A 23,561-nucleotide genomic window follows, 5' to 3' on the forward strand; every position below is an offset into this window, starting at 1 on the left:
TGTTTTTATTTAATAAAAAAATCATAATAACCTATTTTAGTAAATATACATCTTATCTAGAACTATCATCATTATCTTATTTATATATATGTTGTGTGTATATATGCATCGTTTGCATTATTGCATAGAAACACCAGTTATTTTATACAATATTTATAACATATTTATTTGTATTATTTTACTTTTTCTTTGAAGGAAAAATATAATTATAATGTGAATTTTTTTGTTTGAGATATAATGTGAATTAAATGCATCAAAATTGAATTCGACGACTTTCTGGCCCCCATAATAATGAGAGGAGGAGGAGGTCAAAAGTATAAATTGGAGCTGGCAACATTCTTTAATAAAACGCAACTATTCTTCGACTAATTTGTTGCGCGCCAATTAAATACAAAGATCAAGGTATAAACAAACAAATAAATAAACCTAGTCACTTTTGTTTAAAATAATAATGTAGAAACGACTTTGTTAATCCAAATTTCTTACCATAATCGTATAAAATAAACACCATTTGCACTATAATTCAAATCAAGTTATAATGAGCACCGATTTTATTTTATGTTTCAACGAAAGAATCCACAACCAGCGTCATGCATCAATTTTTGGACTAACACAATAACATACAAACCAATAAAAACAATAATAATTAATTGAGTTTAAACCTGATCAAACGCGTCCTAGACGGATCCTCATATTTGCTGAACCAACACTGCCAATATACATATATATATAAGTATTCTTACACACATGTATACATATCATTGAGAATCTATTATATTTTTTATTTATTGAAAATGTATACCTTATAATTAGTTTTAGCTCATAATATTTTATAATTAGAAATAATTTCATTTTATATAATGAAATGTATGTTGAATACAAATCAATAAATTTTATCTTGTGACAATAGTTTTTGTTTTAAATATTATTAATATAAAGTAAAAAATTAAATTTATTGATTTTTTATTTTTTAACAGTTTTAGTGTATAATGACTTAATATTTAAATGTATAGATTTTTTGGCGGTTTCAATTGATCCAACTCAAATTGGAGTCACTGTTGTAATAATCATGCTAAGTAGTAAATTGCATTGAGTAGACCAAGTGTAATAATCTTGTCCAAATCCTGAATTTTTTTATTCATCTTGGAGTAGTTTTCTTTAAATTTAATGCTTCAATTCTCTTTTTTTGTCTCAATCAATTTATATTTCTAAAGAAAAATAAGATGAACTCGAAAATTTAAGTGTACCATTATTTAACTTAAAGCTCGGAAAATATGAATATTCCTATTTTTTTTTTTTTTTGCAGAAAAGCTAAGTGTCAGTAGATTACGCAGCATAAGTCAATGAAGCTGAAGGCAGCCACCGTTGCGTTTAATTTATAATTGTTGCATTAAATAAAGAACCAACTTCTGCTTGATTGTAGTGTGTACATACATGTAGATGATAAATATAATATTTGAAGTATTCAAAGTTGAAAGTTGAAGACTCAACAAATGAAAGAGATGGGTGCCGTTCTTTTCGTCCATCATCAGCATAAACATATTCAATCTATGTGGTTACCCGCCCCGGTGACAGACCAGTTACTTGGGTTTGTTTCTTTATTTCATACTGCTTTTCGTTTCATCAATTTTCAAACCCCACTTTTCTGGTGCTACCAAAAACACCACCTTCTCATGTAAGTATTTTTGCTTGATATGTTTCTTTTGTTGTTTGAATCACGGGATTCTATTAGATACCTTTGGTTTTCTTTTTGAAGGGTTGTTCTTGTTTGACTTGTTCGTCGTTCAAAGAGATGTTTTTGCTCTGATGTGATTTGGAGCTTGACTAGTTCTGTTTTTGGTTACAAAGTGTTTGTGGTTTTGCTTGTCTTATTGGCGGTTTTGTTAATTTGTGTGTAAACTTTGTTTTTTGTTGATTACTGTTTCAGGTGGGTGATATATGTTGTAGAAATATTGATAATCTCGGATAAATGGCGAATCTTGGGATGTGCCAGTTAACTTCTGCAAAGATTGGATTGAGTGTAGCTTTGTGTTTGTTATTGTTTCTTATTGCTGACAGCCAGTTAACGGATCCAAAAGAAGGTAACTTTTTCCATTTGATATGATCCTTCTTGTTATATCCTTATCAGATGTTCTAGTATTCGAGATGTATTCTAGTTATATGTCGTGTGGTGGGTAATGTAAATCTTCATCCTATTCAATTTATGCAATGGTTTTCTTTGATGTTGACTTTTTGGTAAAAGAGCTGGAGATGCTGCAATTTTACATGTTTTGGAGTCTGGCTTCGTTACAATATCCCACATTGAAATACTAAACTAATAAAGAGTTGTTTATAAACTCATGAGCCACACCACCCAATAGGCAAACTTTTTGGGATGGACACCTCATGAGTTTATAACCTAACATTGGTGCTCTCGTTGAGAAGTCGGTGTAGCGGAAGAGGTGACCTAGAAAAGGGCTACGCGGACGTCGGCTTCTCAAAGGTTAAAATATCCCACATTGAAATACTAAACTAATAAAGAGTTGGTTATAAACTCATGAGGCCACTCCACCCAATAGGGATGGACACCTCATGAGTTTATAACCTAACAGGCTTAGTGTAACTTATATTGATGAGTGCTAGTTTGATGTAGAACCATTAAAGTTCGAGTGTTAAAGGCATTTGCAAATCGCATATGTTGCCGTATGATTGTCCTGATGGTGAATTCGATGTATGGTGTCATTTGTTACTAATTTGTATGGTGAATTCGATGTACGGTGAATTCAATGGTTTGGGGTTCGACAAGAAATTACGTAATTTTTTATGAAACTATAAAAGTTTCATGTTTTGTGCAGTGAATGCATTGCGATCCATCAAGAATAGTTTGATTGATCATGGAAAACTCGATGGCTGGAAGCGTGGGGATCCATGTACTTCTAACTGGACTGGGATCAATTGCTATAACACGACATTGGACGATGGTTATCTTCATGTTAAAGAACTGTACGTCTAATAATTTTCCAGATCTTGCATTACAAAATTCATGGCATCAAATGTTATCTTACAGAATAACTTCTCTTTCACGTACTACCTTGCAGTTCAGAGAATGTGTTACATGCTTTTATTATTCTGAACAGGTTCTTATTGAATTTGAATCTATCAGGAAGTTTAGCACCAGAACTTGGACTTTTATCTAATTTGACGATACTGTGAGTAAAATATTCATACCCCATTTCATTTTACAGCACTTTAGAAATTTGGATCACTGAAGTTGGCATTACGATATGGTTAGTGAGACTTATAATAACTTAATGTTATTTCTATTACAGAGATTTTATGTGGAACAACTTAACTGGGTCCATACCAAAGGAGATAGGCAACATATCAACGTTACAACTTTTGTGAGTTGCGATTGCTTTCTGTTAAATTTTACTTTTTCCCAGATGCTCTCGTTCTACTTTGTCCATGGTCTGATAGAGGGTCATGTAGATGAGTTCGTTTACGTTATGATGAGTTCAAATCATTAAAGTTGCTCTCGGGGATTTTATAATTATAACCGTCCTTCTTTGTAAGAGATCAAATTTCATGTCATAAGTGTTGTTTCCATGCCATTTTTTGCAGGCTTCTGAATGGAAATCAACTAACAGGTTCCTTACCGGATGAGCTTGGTAACCTTTCAAACTTGGATAGGATACAAATTGACCAGAATCACATTGCAGGAGAGATACCACTTTCATTTGCTAACTTGACAAAAGCAAAACACTTGTAATGATTTATTTCTTTTTATTTCTAATTTAGGCATCATTGCAATGTTCATCTTCTCAGACTATTAAACTTTTTTGAGTGATTGAAAGTTATGTGTGTGTTGGCTATGTTTTTGCTTCGTATAATTGTTACTCTGCATTCTGAGCAGCCATATGAATAATAATTCACTCAGCGGACAAATTCCCCCAGATTTGCATCGACTTCCGATACTTGTTCACTTGTGAGTCGAATATCTGTTTATTTGATCGGTTTTGTGGCATTTTGAAGATTATTTTATACACGTGCATGAATTTTTCTGCAGGTTGCTCGATAATAACAACTTATCAGGATATCTTCCTCCGCAACTGTCTGAAACACCGAGTCTGACAATAATGTATGCATCTTTTCCTTGTAAAATGTTATTCCTCATGCAATATTGCAACAATTGTTTTGATCCAGCTGTCACTTGTCATTATGGTCTAGAACTGCATGTGCATGGCTTTACTAGAATAACTTGGGGATGCCTTTTGATTATGCCTCATTGATTTTTCATTCCAGGTGTGTAGCTTAATGTAATCGTACCATTAAAATAACGGCCTTATCCAGAATTTTAAGAATGCGAGTGAAATAATTTTCACATTCAGACAAGTTCAAAAAAACTGGTTCTGATTGTTTCTGCAAACTTTTTTTTGCTACATAAAGTCTTGTTCTATGCTCTGGCGGTACGCCACACAGCAAATAATGTCCACACATTATCGCATCTGTGAAACTGATGATGCATGGTATAAATATCGTTTATATTATCAGTAATAAACCTGTATCGTCATCAACTATCGTTCGTTTCCCGATTGAGTATCTTAGAAGGTACATAGATTAATGCCTAGGTCCAGGATTTAAATCTCAATAAAATCACCATGTAGTTCATGTTCTCTTGCACTGCTATCTTTTATTGGTCCTTCCTCGACTCACTTTTGTTTTTAATACTTTGCATTTTTAATATTTCTGCGGTGAAAGAAAAGAATTTGACTCTATTTCTGGATCTTTATTTGATGAAAAAATTTAGAGTATATGCACTGAGGTGCATCATTTTCTATTTCTATGTTTACTTTTGTCCACCTTTTTCTAACATTTCTTCGTTTCTCAGCCAGCTCGATAATAACAACTTTGAAGGAAGTACAATACCTGCTACATACGGCAACATGTCTCGCCTATTGAAGTTGTAAGTGAATGAATGCGTTGTTAAACTTTTCCTTTGCTACACAGATTTTTATAGCAGTTGTGCATGGTACATGGTCTTCTGGTTACATGTACAATTTTCTGTAATTCTGAAAAAAAAAATTCTCGATTCAACTTTTCCAAAAGAGTCTAATATCCAATGTGACGTGCACGTTACATGGTCTTCTGGTTACATGTACAGTTTTCTGTAATTCTAAAAAAGAAACATCTCGATTCAACTTCTCCAGAAGAGTCTAATATCCAATGTGTAGACTTGGTCAAGTGTCAACGTATAATATTTCATTGTTTTGTCTTCCTTTCCGAAAGACTTGATGTTGCTGATGAGGACAGTGCATTGAGAACTAGTGCAAGGTATTGTGGGTAACAATTTGGTTTTGTTGGGTATATCAGGAGTCTAAGGAACTGCAGTTTGCAAGGACCTATTCCTGATTGGAGCAATATGCCTCAAATTGCTTACATGTAAGTAGATATTCATTAAACTTGATTCCTACTCTGGACTTGACTACTTTTATCTTGTGGTTTTGACCTGTCCTGTTGCAAGTGGCTCTCATATTGCTAAATCTGTTTGTTGGCTAATCTGCAAATATATGAAGGATTCACCTGTAAGAAAAAAATGACTCGTTTACCTATCGTAAATAATTTGGTCCTATGCCTATTTAAACATTGATACCCGTGTGGCTGACGGAGTTGTTAATGAACATGGAACAGTACCTAGAATTATGACCAGAAAACTAAATGGTTTATCTCTTTCTCTAATTGGGTGTGCTGGATTGCAGAGATTTGAGCTGGAACCAGCTTAATGGTTCCATACCACCAGGTGGTCTATCTGAAAATATCACAACCATGTAAGCGACATTCACATTTTTCTCTTTTAAGAGCGCACAAATACCTTCGCTATTGGACCTTTTTTATACTCTGCAGTGATCTCTCAAACAATAAGCTGAATGGAACCATTCCTGCCAGCTTTTCAAGGCTTCCTCTTCTACAGAAATTGTGAGGCTTCATCGACTTTCCATCAATTTCATGTCCTTTATTTGATGGAGTTTATCCCGAAAAATCTCTTGTTTTGTAGTCTATTCATTTTATAACTCCCCTATGTATCTCAGAGTTATCAATCTTGTTTTTTCATCCTAACATAATTAAACTTTGTGGTTGTAGGTCTCTGGCAAATAATTCCCTGACTGGTTCTGTTCCATCAACCATCTGGCAAAATCGAATTTTAAACGAGACTGAGAAACTTCTCCTGTAAGCCCTCTCCTTTATATGATGATCTCTCTATTATCATTAGACTGAAAGGTATACTTAATTTTAGTACATTAATGTATGCTTGCTGGCATTGCAGGGATTTTTCGTTCAACAACTTTGCAAATATTTCGGGCACTCTTTTCGTCCCTCAAAATGTTTCCATTGGGTTAGTCTTTTATCTGCCTTCTTAAGTTGATGTTTTTCTTGAATAAAGACAAGTTTAGAAATTCTAAGGTTCCTTTTCCATTTATACCGTCTAACAATTTCAGGCTTCAAGGAAATCCTGCATGCTCAAACAGCAACCTGATTCAATTTTGTGGGGGTCGTGAAGTAGATTTCAGAAATACCTCGCGCTTTGGAATTGCCAAAAATTGTGATCCCATGTCATGCCCACCTCCATATGATTATGCCCCGGTATCTCCTACCATAGGACGTTGCTTTTGTGCTGCTCCACTATATGTTGGATATCGCTTGAAGAGTCCTGGGTTCTCAGATTTTGTTCCATATGCCAAAGCATTTGAATTCTACCTAAGTTCCGGGCTTGGGTTAGATGTGTATCAGCTTGATATTGATTCCGTTGCATGGCAAGAGGGTCCTCGTCTCAGAATGTACCTAAAGATTTTTCCATTGTATATCAACAATACTGATCGGTTATTTAACAGGACCGAAGTCCTACGTATTCGTGGTTTGTTTAGTGGATGGAGGATTCGTGATAGTGAAGTGTTTGGACCTTTTGAGCTTCTCAATTTCACTCTTTCTGATCTTTATGCAAATGGTACGTCCATTTTTTTCCCAGCTACGATATGTTTATAGACAGTTGAATAATACTGTGAGAAATGGTTTGATACTTGATTGTCTTCTGATAAACTACAACATTGTTTTTATGAAGTAATAAAAGCAGCCATAATTTTGATATAATTAAGATTTAAGAGCAGCCATCTTCGCTTTCGTAATTTCTGAGGCTGCCGCTTATTTCCTTTTTTGGTTTTCTCCCTCAGAGTTTCCCCCATCATCGTCTGGCATTAGCAAGGGTGCATTAGCAGGCATTATAGTAGGGACGATAGCTGGTACAGTTACTCTAACAGCACTTGTGGCGCTCCTTCTCGTAAGGTTGTACTTAAAGAGAAGGCACACAAGTTCTAAGAGACGCTTACGTGAGTATTCCCTCCTTTTCTGGCTTTTTGGTTGTGTTAGCGGGTGCAATAGTACCTCTGTTGAAGTCAGGGAGAAGTTTCTGTGATTGATTCATTGCCAGTATTATTTGACAACTTCATTGAGACTTATCATTGCAAACATTTCAGTATCTAGGATCTCCAAAAAAATTGATGGCGTGAAAGATTTCACTTACGCGGAGATGGCATTGGCAACAAATAATTTTAATAGCTCGAGCCAGGTCGGAGAGGGAGGTTATGGAAAAGTTTATAAAGGTGTTCTTGCTGATGACACAGTAGTGGCAATAAAGCGTGCCCAGGAGGGATCGCTACAGGGTGAAAAGGAGTTTCTGACGGAAATAGACCTACTGTCCAGGTTGCATCATAGGAACCTTGTATCATTGGTCGGATATTGTGATGAAGAAGGTGAACAGGTACCAAGTTCTTCAAATTTTTTATACTTACCAAACCCTGGCTAATGGGCAAAAGTCAGAGTCAGTTGGAATGTCCAATGACAGTTCAGATTTTTTATGGCAAAATGTAATTTACATGGGAAAGGCTTCTCCAGCTATTACTTGATTTCTTAAGGTTCAGTTTGCTGATTAGCTTATGTATCATTTTAATGTGAGAACCCAAACATATAGACAGCAGGATTTTTCAAGTCTTAATTTATGTTCCCCAAGCTTTGTTATTCTCCTAGTTCTTTTGATTCATATCACAAGCTATTAAATCTTTGTATATGAGTTGAATTCTCATATTTGTTGTGCATTTCTTGGTGCAGATGTTGGTTTATGAGTTCATGAGTAATGGCACCTTGAGGGACCACCTATCTGGTAATTTATGAAAGTGGAGTTTTTGCTACTTTTGTGTTGGTCAACAATTATCTATGGCTGATTTTGCAAAAACCTTATACTTGTATGGTGCATTTATATGACAGGTAAGTCTAAAGTGCCTCTGAATTTTGCATCAAGAGTAAGAATCGCGTTAGCTTCGGCCAGAGGCATCCTTTACCTTCATGCAGAAGCCAACCCTCCAATATTTCATCGGGATATCAAGTCGAGCAACATATTATTAGACTCTAAGCTTATTGCCAAGGTTGCTGATTTTGGATTATCGCGGCTAGCTCCACTACCAGAGCTTGAAGGAGCCATGCCTTCTCATGTATCTACAGTAGTCAAAGGGACACCGGTAAGAACATTTAGAAGAGCTGGCTCAAATATATAAACACACACTCACACACATATGTATATATATATTATTTGATCATGTTCCTAACACATGTTTCGTCGTTGCCTGATTACTGCAGGGATACCTTGATCCAGAGTATTTTCTTACTCAAAAATTGACTGACAAAAGCGATGTTTACAGCCTCGGGGTCGTCTTTTTTGAGTTCTTAACTGGGATGCATCCTATATTTCATGGCAAAAACATTGTCAGGGAGGTAAGACGCCATTTCGCAGACTACAGCTTAAGCGTTCTCTTAGAAAACTTACAAACAATTGAGTGTTTGTCTTCGACACACCATCATTCCACTTTTCACAATTTTCAACAGCCAAAATTATGATGGACACCAAGAATCTCAATTGCATGCACATACGCTAAGCGTTTGCTCGTCTGCATCAGGTCAACATTGCATACAATTCGGGCATGATATTCTCTGTTATTGATGAACGCATGGGATCTTATCCTTCCGAGTGCGTGGAGAAGTTCGTAACTCTGGCTTTAAACTGTTGCCGGGATGACCCTGAAGCCCGCCCCACAATGGCGAAAGTGGTCAGAGAACTCGAGAACATATGGTACATGATACCCGAATCCGACACCAAGATGACAGAATCCTTGGTCACTGATCCTGGAAAGTTTGCGACTCCGCCATCTTCAGCTTCTTCCTCCAGAGTTCCTTTCTTTTCACAAGATATCTCAGGTAACGAGCTTGTCAGTGGCGCCTTCCCCACCGTTGTACCGAGGTGACAACTACGGCTCCATGCCTTCTCCATGGATGGATTTTTACAGAGAGACGTAGCTTCATGTAGATAAATACCATTTAAATTTGTGCTGCATTTTTTGTACATAATTTGTAGTTTAGCTGTTTTATGTTGTTTCGATGCTAATACAGGATATATTTATGTGCTTAGTTTTGTGTTTCTCAAGCATTTTGCACGGTTGGATTGAGTAATGCAATAAACAAGTTTATATCAATTTAAACAAATTTGAATGTGATAATTATATATTTTTTTAAAATATGATTTTATCATTCAGTTGCAACGTACCGTATAATTTGTTGTCAAATAGTTAATAATATGTTAAAATAAATAAGTTTTTTTCTTCTTCTTTTTAAATGTTCAACTTCTCTGTATTTCGTTTCAAAAAAAAAAAAAAACTTCTCTGTATTTAATATGTTTGACATTTATTTTCTTTTATATTTGATAAGGAAGATGTGTAACAAATAGGGTTAATTGTATTCACACCCCTGTGAAAAGTCTAAAAGACATAAAATCCCCTAAGAAATATTAATAGGCTAATGCATCCCTCAATTTTTTAAAATGTAGCACATTTCACCTCTATGTCATACAAACTCAGGCACATTTATACCCTCTCATAGGGGTTTTTATGCTAATTTTTTTAAAACATAGGGTCTAAAATGCTATTAATTTTACACATGATGTTTTATGTTTTTTACACTTTTCACAGGGGATGTGAATGCAATTAGCCCGTAACAAATATATTGAATACATGATAAATGAATTACCCGGTAACAAAGTGCCGACATTGAAAATAAACAATCCAAGCCCATTAATCCAGAATAAGAAGCTTCTGGATGGCCCATCATAGAGGCCTGGATATCGAAGCCCATTAACCCAGAATAAGAAGCTTCTGACGGCCCAACTGTTAGATAGGGCTGGCTATCCTAATTGATATGACGCAAGCCCATACGTATGACAGAGCCCTAACATTTGTTTCATTTGCTTCAGTATATATATCTGCAATAACATCGTCGCTAGGGTTTAGTTTCAACCTTTTCTTCTCTCAACCACCGGGACCTAGCCATGGGACGAAGTAAGTTTCTTTCAATAATATATGTTCATTGATTCGGTATTTGAAAGAGTGATTAGGAATATATATGTACGCGTAAATCGTTCATCTGAAATATAGCTCAAAAAGTGATGCTTTTTTATTATGTTTGGTCGAAAGTATGATTATGAGCTTCTAATATCTGGATCTATTGACATGTTTCTGTTTTTTAGCTACTTGTTGGATCCAAGGTTTTTTATTGTGGAGATTGTTATTTTTGTAGTATCGAAAAATGGGGGGACTTTAATGGGTTCGTGATTCTATCTTGTATCTTTTCTTACCTTTGGTTCGGTTCTCTTTTTTATTTAATTATTATTATTTCTGGGGATGGCAAGGATTGAGTTGATGCGGTTCCTTTCTAGTTATCTGGATGTTTTTTCCTTCAATTTTACTTGTTGGGGAGTTTTATGATGGTTAACCGCAGGCGCTGGATTCATTTCTAGACTAAGCATGTTTGTTAATTTTAAGTTCTATCATTGATTCTATTTTGATTTTAAATGGTAAATTTTTTTAGTCGATAATATATATCTTCGCTCAAAGTATATGCGGCTAAGTTTTTTTTAAAAAAAATCTTCGAAGACCAAGTTTTCATTTCCTAAGTTGAAGTGATATCAAAGCTGCTTGGGTAAAAACCTGGTTGTGATGAGTGTTGGTTATGGTATTGTGTTTTTTATTTGTGATACTGCGCTGAATTTTCTCATTTATTGTGATTTCGGATTCATGTTGAAATGATTTACTTTAGGACATGGTAACTGCATGAGTACCATTCTTATAAAAAAACTGCATGGGTACCATGAGTGTGGCCATGTTTGCTGTTCGTGGAACTCTGATGGGTTGAATCTTACATGCATGTAGGGCCTGCAAGGTGCTATCGCCAAATCAAGAACAAGCCATATCCGAAGTCACGGTACTGCCGTGGTGTTCCAGATCCTAAGATCCGGATCTATGATGTGGGCATGAAGAAAAAGGGGGTGGATGAATTCCCTTTCTGTGTGCACTTGGTTAGCTGGGAGAAGGAGAATGTATCAAGTGAGGCACTTGAGGCTGCTCGAATTGCATGCAACAAGTACATGACCAAGTTTGCAGGAAAAGATGCTTTCCATTTGAGAGTCAGGGTTCATCCATTCCATGTGTTGCGCATCAACAAAATGTTATCGTGTGCTGGAGCTGATAGGCTTCAAACTGGCATGAGGGGTGCTTTTGGAAAGCCTCAGGGAGTATGTGCTCGAGTGGCTATTGGTCAAGTTCTTTTATCTGTCCGTTGCAAAGACGGTAACAGCCACCATGCTCAGGAGGCATTGCGCCGTGCCAAGTTCAAGTTCCCTGGTCGTCAAAAAATCATTGTCAGCAGGAAGTGGTAAGCTAATTTATTGGTTCATATGGGTCTTATTTTGATTGCTGGACCTACAGAATTTTTCCTACTGAAGGATTCTCTCTAAAATGATGTTTATTTTCAAATTGTCATTATAAATGTTCATATTTTCGGTCTTAATTTGCAGGGGGTTCACTAAGTTCAGCCGTACTGATTATATCAGGTGGAAATCGGAGAACAAGATTTTACCTGATGGTGTCAATGCTAAAGTATGGGGATATCTATTAGATAACTTGCATAATTTCCACATTTTTTTGTTACAATTTTTTTAGTGTTTTATCCTAATTTTTTGGTGGTATATGTTGGCTGATATATTATATTCTGGAGCATTTGTGTGATTGACTCGTAAATTCAAATTTTGCAGCTTCTGGGATGTCATGGGCGATTGGCAAACCGCAAACCAGGAAGAGCTTTCTTGTCCGAGGATTTGGTTGAGTGATGAAGGATATGTTTGTCGTTGTAAGCAGAAGGTGTTTGGATTTTGTCTCTTGTTTGTCGTCCCTTCTTTTCTCTGCAGAACTAAATTCTAAATCTGACAGGATGGTGGTGGTTTCCATATTGGATCTTTACGCATTTGTTTTACTTGGAACTAGAAGCGTATTTAATGTCTACTTTTGAAATTATTTACTTTTGTTCGATTGCTGTTTTTTTCCAATCAAATCGTATGTGTCATGAAAGATGTTTGCTTTGACGTGTTCTTCCGAACTAGAGCCCTTGACATTTTACAGCCGCGTCGTATGTGTTTGTTAGTATTTTAAGGTAAAATCATGCCGTGAATTGTGCAATATCTTCAATTTTCTTGTTCCTTTGGCTTCCGTGACTCAAATTTGGATGTAGTTTACCATTAATTTATTTAGTAATATCTGATCATCCATGGATGTTCATGCGCATTGGAATTCCCAGTATTGTGTTCATGGTTTTGGGGCCGCAACCCATTCTTCCTTAGTGTTTCGAGCAAATAATAATTACGTTAATATAGAATGAGCCAATGTTGCATTGTTGGAGGAATGTGAGAAATTGATGAGGTCGATTTCTTTCAAACAAGCAAGCTAAATGTCATATTAAAACGTGTTCCGATTAAGAAATATCTTAAAACATCTAACTCGGTATTCATATTAAATTAATTAGACCAGTTTTTATTATATAAATTTTTAACCTTTTTGACATATTTGTTAAAAGGTTAGATTTAAACATTCTAACCCTTTGATTTCATTCAAACAATCAAGTCCGAATTGTTTGATTTAGATCAAGATGACCACTTGAGCAACGTTTTTAAGCGAGCAATTAATAATTCTACGCTATTTAATTATTGTAATTTGTAATAAGAAAGATAATACGGACCCAATGGTTACACATTGTATTCCTAGTAATTATAATAATAGTAATTGGTGATTCTCATTTTTTTTTTCACCAATGTAATAGTACTTCTGCAAATGAACGAGCATACTCAACTAAATTCAGAGACTGAGACACAACAAAGATATCTAGTGACATCAAAGAGATCCAAAGGGTTGATCAATTACCCTTGTTAATACCAAAAACAAAAAAACGAAAAACAAAAAAAAAAAAACCTAAAAACTTGAAGGTGGAGACTATGAAAGTGTGTCGGAAAGTTTTTGTGAAAGAAAAGCTGAGAAGTGCTTTTTTGAAATTCTCTCAAACAGTAACCCTATAAAGTCCAACCTCCAAGATTTTGTCGTATGCCGACTTAATATTTGACTGTCCAGGGACACAATACATAACATGACGATTATCATCAGTCTGAATCTCGAGCCCAATCCCACTCCGGTTGGACCATGGAACGCAGTGTCGACAAGGAAACAGTGAATCCATAACAAGAAGAATGACAAAAGAAATGGACAAGGTCTGAAGATGCAATCGAAAATTCAACCTTATAGGCAAAAGGCTATATATATGTAGCATAATACAGAATCATACTTGCTAACAAACATCACCAGCATCGGTTTGGCAAAAAACATTGCAAAATACAGATTAACAACAAATAAATCCAATAACCATCCTACTAGTCTACTTTTAACAACAATAAACAGCCACAGAGGAAGGCATTGTTACTTCTAACCATTGTTTCTATAGCCTCATGTGCTTCTTGCATCTGAAGTCCTTCGCCAGGTTGCTGAGCTCCGTTCAAGGGCCAAAGGCATGCATCACTGTGAAATGCATTAAGAGATTGCCAGCTTCTGAAGAAACTATAGCATGATGTCATTACCAGCCAGTCCCAGTTTTGGGACGCTTCAGTCCGCCGGAATTGAAGGGAGATACACTACCCCTTGGTTGGGGGCTCTCTTCTCTGATGTTATTCAGCATGGCAAGTTCTCTAAGCTGTTGTCTCTTGTACATATCCTGAGACTCATCCTGTTTTCAAGCCGAAGGACGATAGTTCTATCAACCAAAACACTAAATAGTGTTTCTAAATATTCTAAAGGTTTTTTAAAGTTATACAGAGAAGTTTAATTTCTAACTTGAAAACAACGCATGAATGTGACTAAACCCATTGTTGTCGAGGTTCCAACTAATATAACTCCCATAAATTCCTAGTGATTAAAAATGTAAAAACGTTTGAGGGTTAACAGTGATCACTACATCTAGTGTGCAGTGACATAACATGGAATTACGACCATAATTGATATGAGAAAAACATAAGATGACAACTTAAGAAGGAATTCAATTCTTGTATTACATTCCAAGTTACGAAAAAGAAATCATAGACTATATCAAGTATTCTTAGTCTATACACGCCATTCGACCAAATGGAGAAGTTGTATATCATGGTATTCACTTTCATTGAAAGATCAGTTGCTGAATATCCATGTCCCGAGACATGACAAACCAATTTCGGCAGGTAGCTACGAGAGACTATGGGTTTCAAAGATCTAGAAACTTAAGACATTGCAGGACATTTAATCCTTGAACAATGATTTATATAAATGAATGAGCATTGAACATACCACAGGTTTGAGCAGCTCTTCAATAATCTCCTTTGCTTGTTTCAACCGCATATCGACAATGTTGGCAGGTAATTCTGCCTCAATTAAAATATGCAATGGATCATTCAAGTGTTCATAGCCCGGCCTACCCCTCAGGCTCTCCTCCTTCAGTTGAAGCATAAATAATGAATTAATGACCGTCAACAAAATCACATATAAACTGATGATGAGCGGGGCCATATGTGGAAATGAATTAAACAGATGAGATAAAAACACCATGATTTTTTTCATTTACTCCACAAAGATCGACAAAAATACCTAACGGTTTCTATCTGAATATAGACAGGGAAATCATTTACCTTGTCTGGATCCTTTATCGAACCCTTTCCTCTGATAAAAACGCGGCAACCAGTAGAAGCTTCTACACGCTTAAGAGAATTGCCTCGAGGACCTAAAAGCCTTCCGACAAAGTTAAACTGTTGTCCAAAGAGAACATAACAATCCTTAGTTCATAGTACTTAGTTCACGAAAGCTGAACTTAAGTTCAGTAGGGGTTCTCTTAGCTTACATTTGGATATCTTTCGACTGGTATGTCCAAGCGTAATACCCTCTTCACAGTGAAAGAACTCGGACTTCCAGGAGCTGATTGCCAGTCTATCGTCATACCCTGTGGTCTACTTAATCTCTGCTGCACAAAGAACACAATGACAGCAAGTATCATCAACCATGAACAGGCATACTTCTTTTATATCTTCGGAAGTTTGATCAAAAAGAGCATTAAAGTGAAGAAATTTTTATTGACGAGCAAGATCATGAGTTTTTTTTTTTTTTTGAAACTGCACGATCACGAGTTTAAATAGCTGAGAAGATGAGCTATTATTCTTCTTTCACTAGGTAACTTAGCTTCCTAAACCATGCACAGGGCGATATGATGAAAGGGAAAGAAATGGCTAATACGCCAACTTCTGTAAATATCAGACTCAATATTTCATTTGAAACAGACAATGTAAATATCCTTTATAGTCCATAGAGCTGATAGCATATAGGAAAACCAAACTTCAGTAGTATAATACGAATACAAAAGAAAAAGCGCAAAAAGGAACTGAGAACACTACTTCATATCCTTATCAATTATCATTTAGTAATTGTTGAATTGCACAAATAAACAGTCAAATGGGTGACAAATAGTTCTGACATCAAGCTAGAATTAGCAAACCGCTTATTGATGGAGGTAATATTAACGTGCATAAGTGAGCACAATTTGATGCTTGTACTTGGTGTCAATTTGATTAGTGACATGAATTCTCCAAAATTGATGTCAGATTTCTTTCAGATGTAGATTGGCAGAAAATAAAAACTATTGTACCAACATCGATCAATCGACTTATAAAATATGGCAATAGGTTGGATGGAAGAGAACAACCAAAGAATCATCTATCTGTATCTACCTGCTATCTATTCTACACGGTATATTCAATCAGAGACCTAAGAAGTTATCACTGGTATACCGCATGTGTGTGCCAAAATAACCTGCATATCAATATCTATTGGTCCATCTATAGAACAGATTAAGCAAGAAAGAAATTTTAGCCCTGACCATCCATATGCCCGACTTCTTTGATCGTACATTTTGTACGAAATGGTAATCATTCTGTCAGCACTCTGTTGCTGATTAAGGTAGGAGCAGTCAACAGTTTTAACAATGCTTGTCTGGGCTGCCAGAGTTTTAAACTTTCGACCTCAAAGATACATTCACAACGATAATGTTCCAAAGGCACAACATCTCTATTGATGTCTATAATGTGACATTAAGCTCCAGAATTAATACGAATACTTTACATCAACTCGTTCAAATCATATAAAAGTAATACCAAATGAAATAAGAGGATCAATCCACAGAATTAGTGGGAAGAGCCGAATATTTCATAATGATGAAAAGTCATTTTTTGTACAAGTAAAAAGTGTGAGTATTTTAATTTTGATAACAAATGAATCTTAGCTCACCTCATGTTGAATGCCGCTCCAGCCATTTCCATTCCAGCTACCAATACCTTTTCCTCCAATATCCGGCATCAAATCCAAAGAGGTTACCTGACTTGGACTACCGCGCTGTAGATTGTCATAGTCACTGAACCCCTGGTTGGAGAATCTTCCAGAGACTTTTAAAATTTCTGTCATCAAAATGATAATCAAATTATAATACATCTCATACATGAGAATAAAACTGAATAATTGTTAGCATCTCAGCAATCTTAAACTCAAAGCAAATATCTCATTGCCAATCAAATAAAGATCTCTATCTGAATGAGGAATGCAAGCGCCAACAAGGACATCATATATTTAAGCAGTGAGGAGTATCACACAAGATTTTGATCTACACATTGAGACATGCTTGGTTCTATACATTACAGGACTTCTTGTACTGAACGTTCGATCTCCATATGTGTCATACCATTGCAAAATTCAAAAATCGAACCCTTACCATCATATCATAAATCTCAGTCACAATCGTTACAACTTAAAATGATGATTTAATTTAGTCAATTATACATCATCTCCGTCTTTTGATAACTTGGTACAATAAAAAGTGTTTGAAGTTGCCTAACACCATGTGATGAGAAGGAATAGTAGACACCACTTAATTGTGCTTCAAAACATTAAATAATAATAATAATAAGCGTTATGGAAAATTCTTTTTGATATAAAGTAGTAAAACTCGAGCTCAATTCTTACCGAGCTTAAGCTGTTACACGATAAAGCGAAAGCTCGTGATCAAGGTTGCGAGCTTTCTTTAACATTTTTATATATTTATGTTTTACAAAATTATATAACATATATTGATGAGTTACTATAATGATGATGACAATGACGTTCGTATATAATTGTCTTTGTTATTAAAAAAATGTGTCCATCCTTTTTCATAATATAACATATGATTCCCTCGTGTTTCTTCGATTTTGATCCTGATCAATTATAATCTAGTTCATTGAGAAACTTGAATTTGATACAGAAATTCATGGGCTTAAAATATGGCCTACAAAATTTAAAAAGCTCGATTTGAGATCAAATCGTTCACAAATGTACACACCCCAAAGGTCCTGACTACCGCACCTATTATTCTCCATACGGAGAGAGAAAAAATGCTACCTCGTGAAACATGCCACCTCCATTTTCTACTTCTTCAGGTCATCAAATGTGCCACTCAACCTACCATTCCCCGAAACTATAGAATAGCTCATGCATTGCTCTATCACATGAAGGCACCGCATTCGTAACACGTATCACTATATTCTGTGAATAAATTGTTCACTATTCTCTAACACATAACAAAAGCATCTTCTACTAAATGCAGTCCTCGGATTTCAATCACCCGTAGCAAATGAAATTACGAAAACAAATCCCAACACCAAAACACCAGCTACCACCACCACCACTACCACCAACCCTTTCCATGCTAGAAACAGCAAGGAAAACGATTATATTCCAGCTAAGCAAATTGATGAATTGATTTTGGCCAGCAATTTAAGATATAAATGAATCTTGAAACTCATTAGAGATTCATCAAATAACAATCTTCAGCGAGGGTATAAGAAATTGATAACCCATGATTAGTCACAAGCAATGCCACAATCCAGTCAAAATATTGAAAACAGGGGACCCCAATAGGATCATGCATACACATCAAAACACCAGAAATCTTAACAACTAGCCAAAATGAAATTCCTAAAACTACAAAAGCAGATCCAAGAATCGATCTAGAGACAAAACCTTGATCCAGGAGTCGACTACAGATAGGAACTACTTGCATAAAAGGTCCAAGCTTCTGCCTTTCTGCAAGCAACTCTGTCAAGTATTGGCTGCAATCAATCGACAACACAGACAAAACAAAGAATCAGTAAATTCCCATCAATAATCGAGAATCTTGCAGAATAAATAGGGTGGAAAAAAGAAATACTTGTCAACATCAGAATTGGTCCTAAGAAGCGGAGAAGGGATTCTTCTAGCAGGTGAAAAGTTCAAGTTTTGATGGTACAAACTGGACATGACTGAGGAAAAATGAAATGGTAGAGGGAAGAGGCAAGAAGTGTGTTGAGGGAAAAAAGAAGGGAAATGAGTGAAGTTTTGAACTGGAAAAACCAAAACCCTAGGGGGAAAAACAGTAAATTGAGTGGCTCTTTTCCGAGTTTTTGAGAAATTGTGAGTTGGAGGCTTAAATAGGTGTGGGGTACTCATATGTACACGTCTGGCTGGCTTTTGTTTATTTGCGGAGACTGTAAATTTGGTCTCTGTAATTTCCTTTTACAGCTGAAGAAGATGTGGCGGCATCGTCATCTGCTCGAAGATTCCTTAGGTTTTAGCCATGAATCAAATTATATTTATACCTTGTACAATACTATCTTCTAAATTCTCTTCTTTTTTTTTTCCCCTTCTAAATGACATGAAAACTCGGATGTTTATCGCGTAAACTAACTAACTAATATGATAACATGCATACTATGCTACACGAATTAAGTAAGCTTTATTAAATAAGTTTTCTACGACAGGTTCGCGCGATAATACATTCGTTATTATGTTCTAATTCTTTATACAGCTTGTTTATTTATTCGTTTATACGTGATATCTATATTTTATTAATATTAATATTTTTCAATGATCGAAACATTTTAAGAAATCGAACAATAACGGATCTAATAAATGATTAGGTGAAAATGATCAAATTCTTATTGTAGTTTTCCATAAGTTTGAAAATGATTTCCATCACATTCGATACATTTAAGAAATGTGATTGTCAAAATACATTCACTAAATATATTGGATAAAAATATCTACATTTTTTCAATAAATACTTATACTTAAGATGATTGATGTATCTCATACTTGATTATCACATATTTATCAGATATCATTGTTTAAAAAGTGTTGGTCTCTCTATATCCGGGAGATTGATCGATTCGATTCATGTTTGTAGTAAAAGGTTATATTTTTTCATGAATCGAGTTGGGTCAAAAATATATTTTACAAAATTAACCATTTGTGACAATCTCATACAAGTTTTTCGGTTTAAAAAACGTATATTTGGATGCAGTAATTGTTCATGTTAAGACTATAAGAGTAATCGAACATAGTGATTGAGCTGTAACGCGATTTAGAAATTTCGAGCTATATTATTGTTATTGACTATAACTTTTGATAAAACGATAAATGATCAGCCCGATATATTAGACGGTGGAGTAAATTATTGTGTATATTATAATTTACTCAAACACAAAATCTTATATATATATCAGCTATATTATATAAGGTTTTAAAAAACATGAAGCGCGTTGAAGCATGAGGTCAAGCTTAAGCGAGCTTAGAACGAGCTTAAGCGTGAAAAAACGTTTTCAATTTTTACTATAATATTAATTATTTTAATACAAACATTAAATAAAATGTTAGATTAACCATAAATATAAAATTTAGTAGATAATTCAAGTTCTAAACTATAAATATACATATTTACAAAAAACTTTTTCATTTAAAAAACAAATGAAATTTTTCGTTCTAAAAAACGGTCGCTTAATCGAGTTTAAGCGTATTAAAACTTAAGCAAAATTAAGCATCGCTTAAACGAGCTTTTTAGAACACTGATATTATGATACCATATGATGGCCCATCACAGTCTAAAATTTGAAGTATTGGTCTATTTTTAAAAATAACACAAACAATATACAAATACACATCGTACATATAAAAATACACATATATTTCACGCATTTTAAAGTTAGTGTCAATATATATACTATTAATTTAAAATGTTTTTGTACAACTTCGATGTATTTTTTAAAAAAAAAATTTAGAATAAGCAAACATGAGATTTTTTTTATGTTTTTAGATAAAGCAAACATCTCATCAGTTCGAAAAATATTTTTATAGAATATACTTCAATTTTTTGATCTTATTTATATTTTTTTATTTTATATGACTATTATAAAAAAAATCATTAATTTGAAAACAACAAATTAACAGTACATGTTTTATTTAAAAAAAAAAAACAGTACGACATGTCTTAATGTTAGTCACATATGATAGTTAAGAACATGGCAGAAATGTCTAAATTACAACAAATTAAGGTTCCAAAAAATATATCATTCGGTCATTACATATATTAATACAAATATTTTTGTGATGATGATGATTTTGTCACTCTAATCGAAATTTTGTAACAGTGGACCGTGGATAGTGCTAATAAAAAAATGACCTTGGTCAAACAATTTTTTTGATTTATAACCTTCTTTTAAATTTTTTTTGCAAAAAAACCTTCAAACACAAAAGAAATACAAAACTAAAACAAAAGAAAATTTTTGAAAAAATTATATTTCAAAAACACGATCAAGCAAAGATAATTTAATTAAATAATTCCTTTTTTTTTCCGTTATTTAAGCTAGTCCATGTTTGTATTGTGGTATATAATGTAGATAAACGTAATTTAATTAGGGGCTTAAAAATATTCCATCATTTATAGTTGTACAGTCAGATTTATAAGTCATTATTATAGTAGTTGTTGTTTTTTTTGTTTTAATTAATTTTTTTTTACAATAATAATGTTCCTATTTTCTTCAAGGGGGTCGGCGCGATTTATACATTGGCAATTGGCATTGTAACTATTTACCCTGTTGGGGAAATTGACCACATTTACATGTATTTTGTTTTTGTGTTTTTTTATTATTCTTTATGAAACAATTAATAAATACACAAATATAAAATGTACAGAAATTCAAGCTTTCATGGAGCAAATTTAATATCGGCACCGAAGCTACAATAAATTGGGATATTTGACCAAGTTATAAATGACTCGAGTTAACATGACTTCAAATTTGATAAACAATTATCAATTTAGCATTACCCCATGTGAAGATCCAACAAAAAAAAAATCACATGAAATTAATCATCTTTTAAACTATTTGTCTACAAAAATTAATCATCTTTTAAACCCCGAAAATGAAGCAAATGTTCGAGACTTTAAAAAACACGGGGTTTGAAATGAAGGCCAATAGAAATACATGAATTGAAAATTCAATCATCAAATATCGATTTGATAATTTTACGAAGCTTAAGAATATAACAAATTAATTACTCGGCATTTATATAAAAAGTGGTGCCAACCAATAATTTATTAGCAACTTGATGTACAAATAGAACAGAGATTTTCATCATAACCAAAATAATAATAATAATAATAATAAAAAAAAAAAAATCACTCAAAGAACTACTATTAAAAAAAGTCCACATATCAATTTGTTTTTTTGCTTTTCAAATCAAAAAAGGTTAAAAAATCATTTTTAATGCGAAATGTTTGATTATTCCACAGAGGACCACGAATATGGAATATATCCCACCCAATTTTCAATATATTTCCCAAGCATGGGACCCACGTTAATCACAAAAAATTATTCAAAAAATATGACTAAATATTATTAAACCAAAAATACAAATCTCGTGAAACTTTAATTCAAGACTCGTAGTGTATAAAATAAATGCAAACTCACACCTACATATATACTAATTGAATTCCGAAATTGAAAATTCATTGACCAGCCAATCTGCTATTTGCTACATTTTGCACACACAATCCCAAGAGAAAAGAGGTTGCACTCATCGGGAATTTTATATATGGATTTTAACAATCATTCTCTCGAGCTGACTTTTTGGTCGAGTCAGATCCAAATTCATAATCTTAACAATCCACGTTATCGCGAAATTTATGAAGCATAATCGCATCTCGGATATCGAAAATCGAGTCGATGGCTATAGAAGAAGGGGGCATGGGATTGTTGAAGCATGAGAAATATGCAGCATAGGATTCCCTGTGTGAGTGAGTTGTGGTTGAAAAGTAGATGGGCAGGGCACGTTGAGGGCGGAGACAAGAATATGTGGATCGCAATAAAAACTCCCAATTATTAAATGTCACATAAATCTTAGCAAACCATATTCCAAAGCTCATACAATGAAACACTATGAAACCATGTTACATGTACAAAAAGCATCTTTTTGTAACACACACACACACCCCCCAATATATGAATAGATTTTCGATACTCTCGATGAGTATTTTGTACCATTTTTATGGATTTCAATGTATAATCCATACTCGTAAACTTTTTTGTTTCGTAAAATATTGGTGGTATGGAAAAAAAAATAATGTCCACGAGTCACGTAAATGACGTAATTACATATACATATGGTCTCGTGATTTGAATTTTAGAAAATAGTTTATTCAGAATTCTAAGTATGTTGTCAAGTGGATTATGTCAAATAAACTGATCGATTTGTTATCCATCTATTCAAATGCAACGTAAAAGTAAATGGATTCAATATATTTTAATTTTTTTTTAAAAAAAATAGTAAATGTAGCTTAATAGTTTCGGTTTTACTTTAAAATAAATAAATAAATTTAAAAGCTTATTATCGTTATTATATTAAAATGATTTTTATTTTTATTTGTTGAAAGGACATAGATTTTTGTGTCCAACAAATCCCAAGTTCGAAAGGTTTTATACATTAATGACAGATATCTAAAAATAGCTCGTGGGCCCATTGTGGATCCAATCAAAACAGTACTTCTCTAAAGAAACAATGGTCCATTCCAATTTAATCCAACCCAATTCTTAATTGTATCGGGCCTAATTTGAGCTTCCGAGTCCGTAATAATGTTACGAAGACTCGTGTCATATCTATTCTTATTATTGGTAATCGGTGCGTTTGTAATATTTTTTTAATTAATTTGATTTATATTTAAGTATAAATAATATTATTATAAAAATTATCAAATGACTAAAC

At 34.2% G+C, this 23,561-nt stretch overlaps 3 protein-coding genes across 7 annotated transcripts; 2 read left to right on the top strand and 1 right to left on the bottom strand.

Moving 5' to 3' along the window:
* The first annotated feature begins 1,341 nt into the window (after window positions 1-1,341).
* LOC140877902 (probable LRR receptor-like serine/threonine-protein kinase At1g06840) lies at window positions 1,342-9,561 on the top strand. 4 transcript variants are annotated; one of them, XM_073281503.1, is made up of 21 exons: window positions 1,342-1,675; window positions 1,928-2,081; window positions 2,835-2,982; window positions 3,117-3,188; window positions 3,309-3,380; window positions 3,601-3,744; window positions 3,893-3,964; window positions 4,046-4,117; window positions 4,868-4,942; window positions 5,350-5,418; window positions 5,736-5,804; window positions 5,881-5,952; window positions 6,118-6,204; window positions 6,302-6,370; window positions 6,474-6,979; window positions 7,203-7,358; window positions 7,506-7,789; window positions 8,137-8,188; window positions 8,293-8,543; window positions 8,662-8,796; window positions 8,979-9,561. In XM_073281503.1, exons 2-21 carry the CDS (start codon window positions 1,970-1,972, stop codon window positions 9,321-9,323), a joined length of 2,862 nt encoding a protein of 953 aa, XP_073137604.1. In that variant the 5' UTR covers window positions 1,342-1,675; window positions 1,928-1,969; the 3' UTR covers window positions 9,324-9,561. The 4 variants fall into 4 exon arrangements, with proteins under 4 accessions (XP_073137604.1, XP_073137605.1, XP_073137606.1 ...); XM_073281504.1 differs by having other exon boundaries at window positions 1,342-1,588; XM_073281505.1 differs by lacking the exons at window positions 1,342-1,675; window positions 1,928-2,081 and having other exon boundaries at window positions 2,912-2,982; window positions 3,143-3,188.
* Window positions 9,562-10,290: 729 nt separating this feature from the next.
* Window positions 10,291-12,419, top strand: LOC140880570 (large ribosomal subunit protein uL16). Its single transcript, XM_073285131.1, has 4 exons — window positions 10,291-10,409; window positions 11,280-11,781; window positions 11,924-12,005; window positions 12,161-12,419. Exons 1-4 carry the CDS (start codon window positions 10,400-10,402, stop codon window positions 12,233-12,235), a joined length of 669 nt encoding a protein of 222 aa, XP_073141232.1. The 5' UTR covers window positions 10,291-10,399; the 3' UTR covers window positions 12,236-12,419.
* Window positions 12,420-13,679: 1,260 nt separating this feature from the next.
* LOC140881124 (KH domain-containing protein At2g38610-like) lies at window positions 13,680-19,054 on the bottom strand. 2 transcript variants are annotated; one of them, XM_073286175.1, is made up of 7 exons: window positions 18,697-19,054; window positions 18,510-18,598; window positions 16,746-16,912; window positions 15,310-15,426; window positions 15,101-15,217; window positions 14,763-14,906; window positions 13,680-14,169 (listed from the first exon to the last, which is right to left on the bottom strand). In XM_073286175.1, the coding sequence occupies exons 1-7, from the start codon at window positions 18,972-18,974 to the stop codon at window positions 14,020-14,022; spliced, it is 1,062 nt and encodes a 353-aa protein (XP_073142276.1). In that variant the 5' UTR covers window positions 18,975-19,054; the 3' UTR covers window positions 13,680-14,019. The 2 variants fall into 2 exon arrangements, with proteins under 2 accessions (XP_073142276.1, XP_073142275.1); XM_073286174.1 differs by having other exon boundaries at window positions 15,310-15,429.
* Window positions 19,055-23,561: the final 4,507 nt, after the last annotated feature.

The sequence above is a fragment of the Henckelia pumila genome, chromosome 2 (assembly GCF_033568475.1).
Source record: "Henckelia pumila isolate YLH828 chromosome 2, ASM3356847v2, whole genome shotgun sequence".
Taxonomy (NCBI): Eukaryota; Viridiplantae; Streptophyta; class Magnoliopsida; order Lamiales; family Gesneriaceae; genus Henckelia; species Henckelia pumila.

Excerpts from the sequence above, each read along its gene's own strand:
- LOC140877902 (XM_073281503.1), top strand. The coding sequence starts at position 1,970 with ATGGCGAATCTTGGGATGTGCCAGTTAACTTCTGCAAAGATTGGATTG. Across the intron at positions 4,943-5,349 it reads ATGTCTCGCCTATTGAAGTT|GAGTCTAAGGAACTGCAGTT; the intron begins GTAAGTGAATGA and ends TGGGTATATCAG. Across the intron at positions 6,205-6,301 it reads GAGACTGAGAAACTTCTCCT|GGATTTTTCGTTCAACAACT; the intron begins GTAAGCCCTCTC and ends CTGGCATTGCAG.
- LOC140880570 (XM_073285131.1), top strand. Across the intron at positions 11,782-11,923 it reads ATCATTGTCAGCAGGAAGTG|GGGGTTCACTAAGTTCAGCC; the intron begins GTAAGCTAATTT and ends CTTAATTTGCAG. Across the intron at positions 12,006-12,160 it reads CTGATGGTGTCAATGCTAAA|CTTCTGGGATGTCATGGGCG; the intron begins GTATGGGGATAT and ends CAAATTTTGCAG.
- LOC140881124 (XM_073286174.1), bottom strand. The coding sequence starts at position 18,974 with ATGAGTACCCCACACCTATTTAAGCCTCCAACTCACAATTTCTCAAAA. Across the intron at positions 15,218-15,309 it reads CAGTCGAAAGATATCCAAAT|TTTAACTTTGTCGGAAGGCT; the intron begins GTAAGCTAAGAG and ends TTTGGACAACAG. Across the intron at positions 14,907-15,100 it reads CGATAAAGGATCCAGACAAG|GAGGAGAGCCTGAGGGGTAG; the intron begins GTAAATGATTTC and ends CTTCAACTGAAG.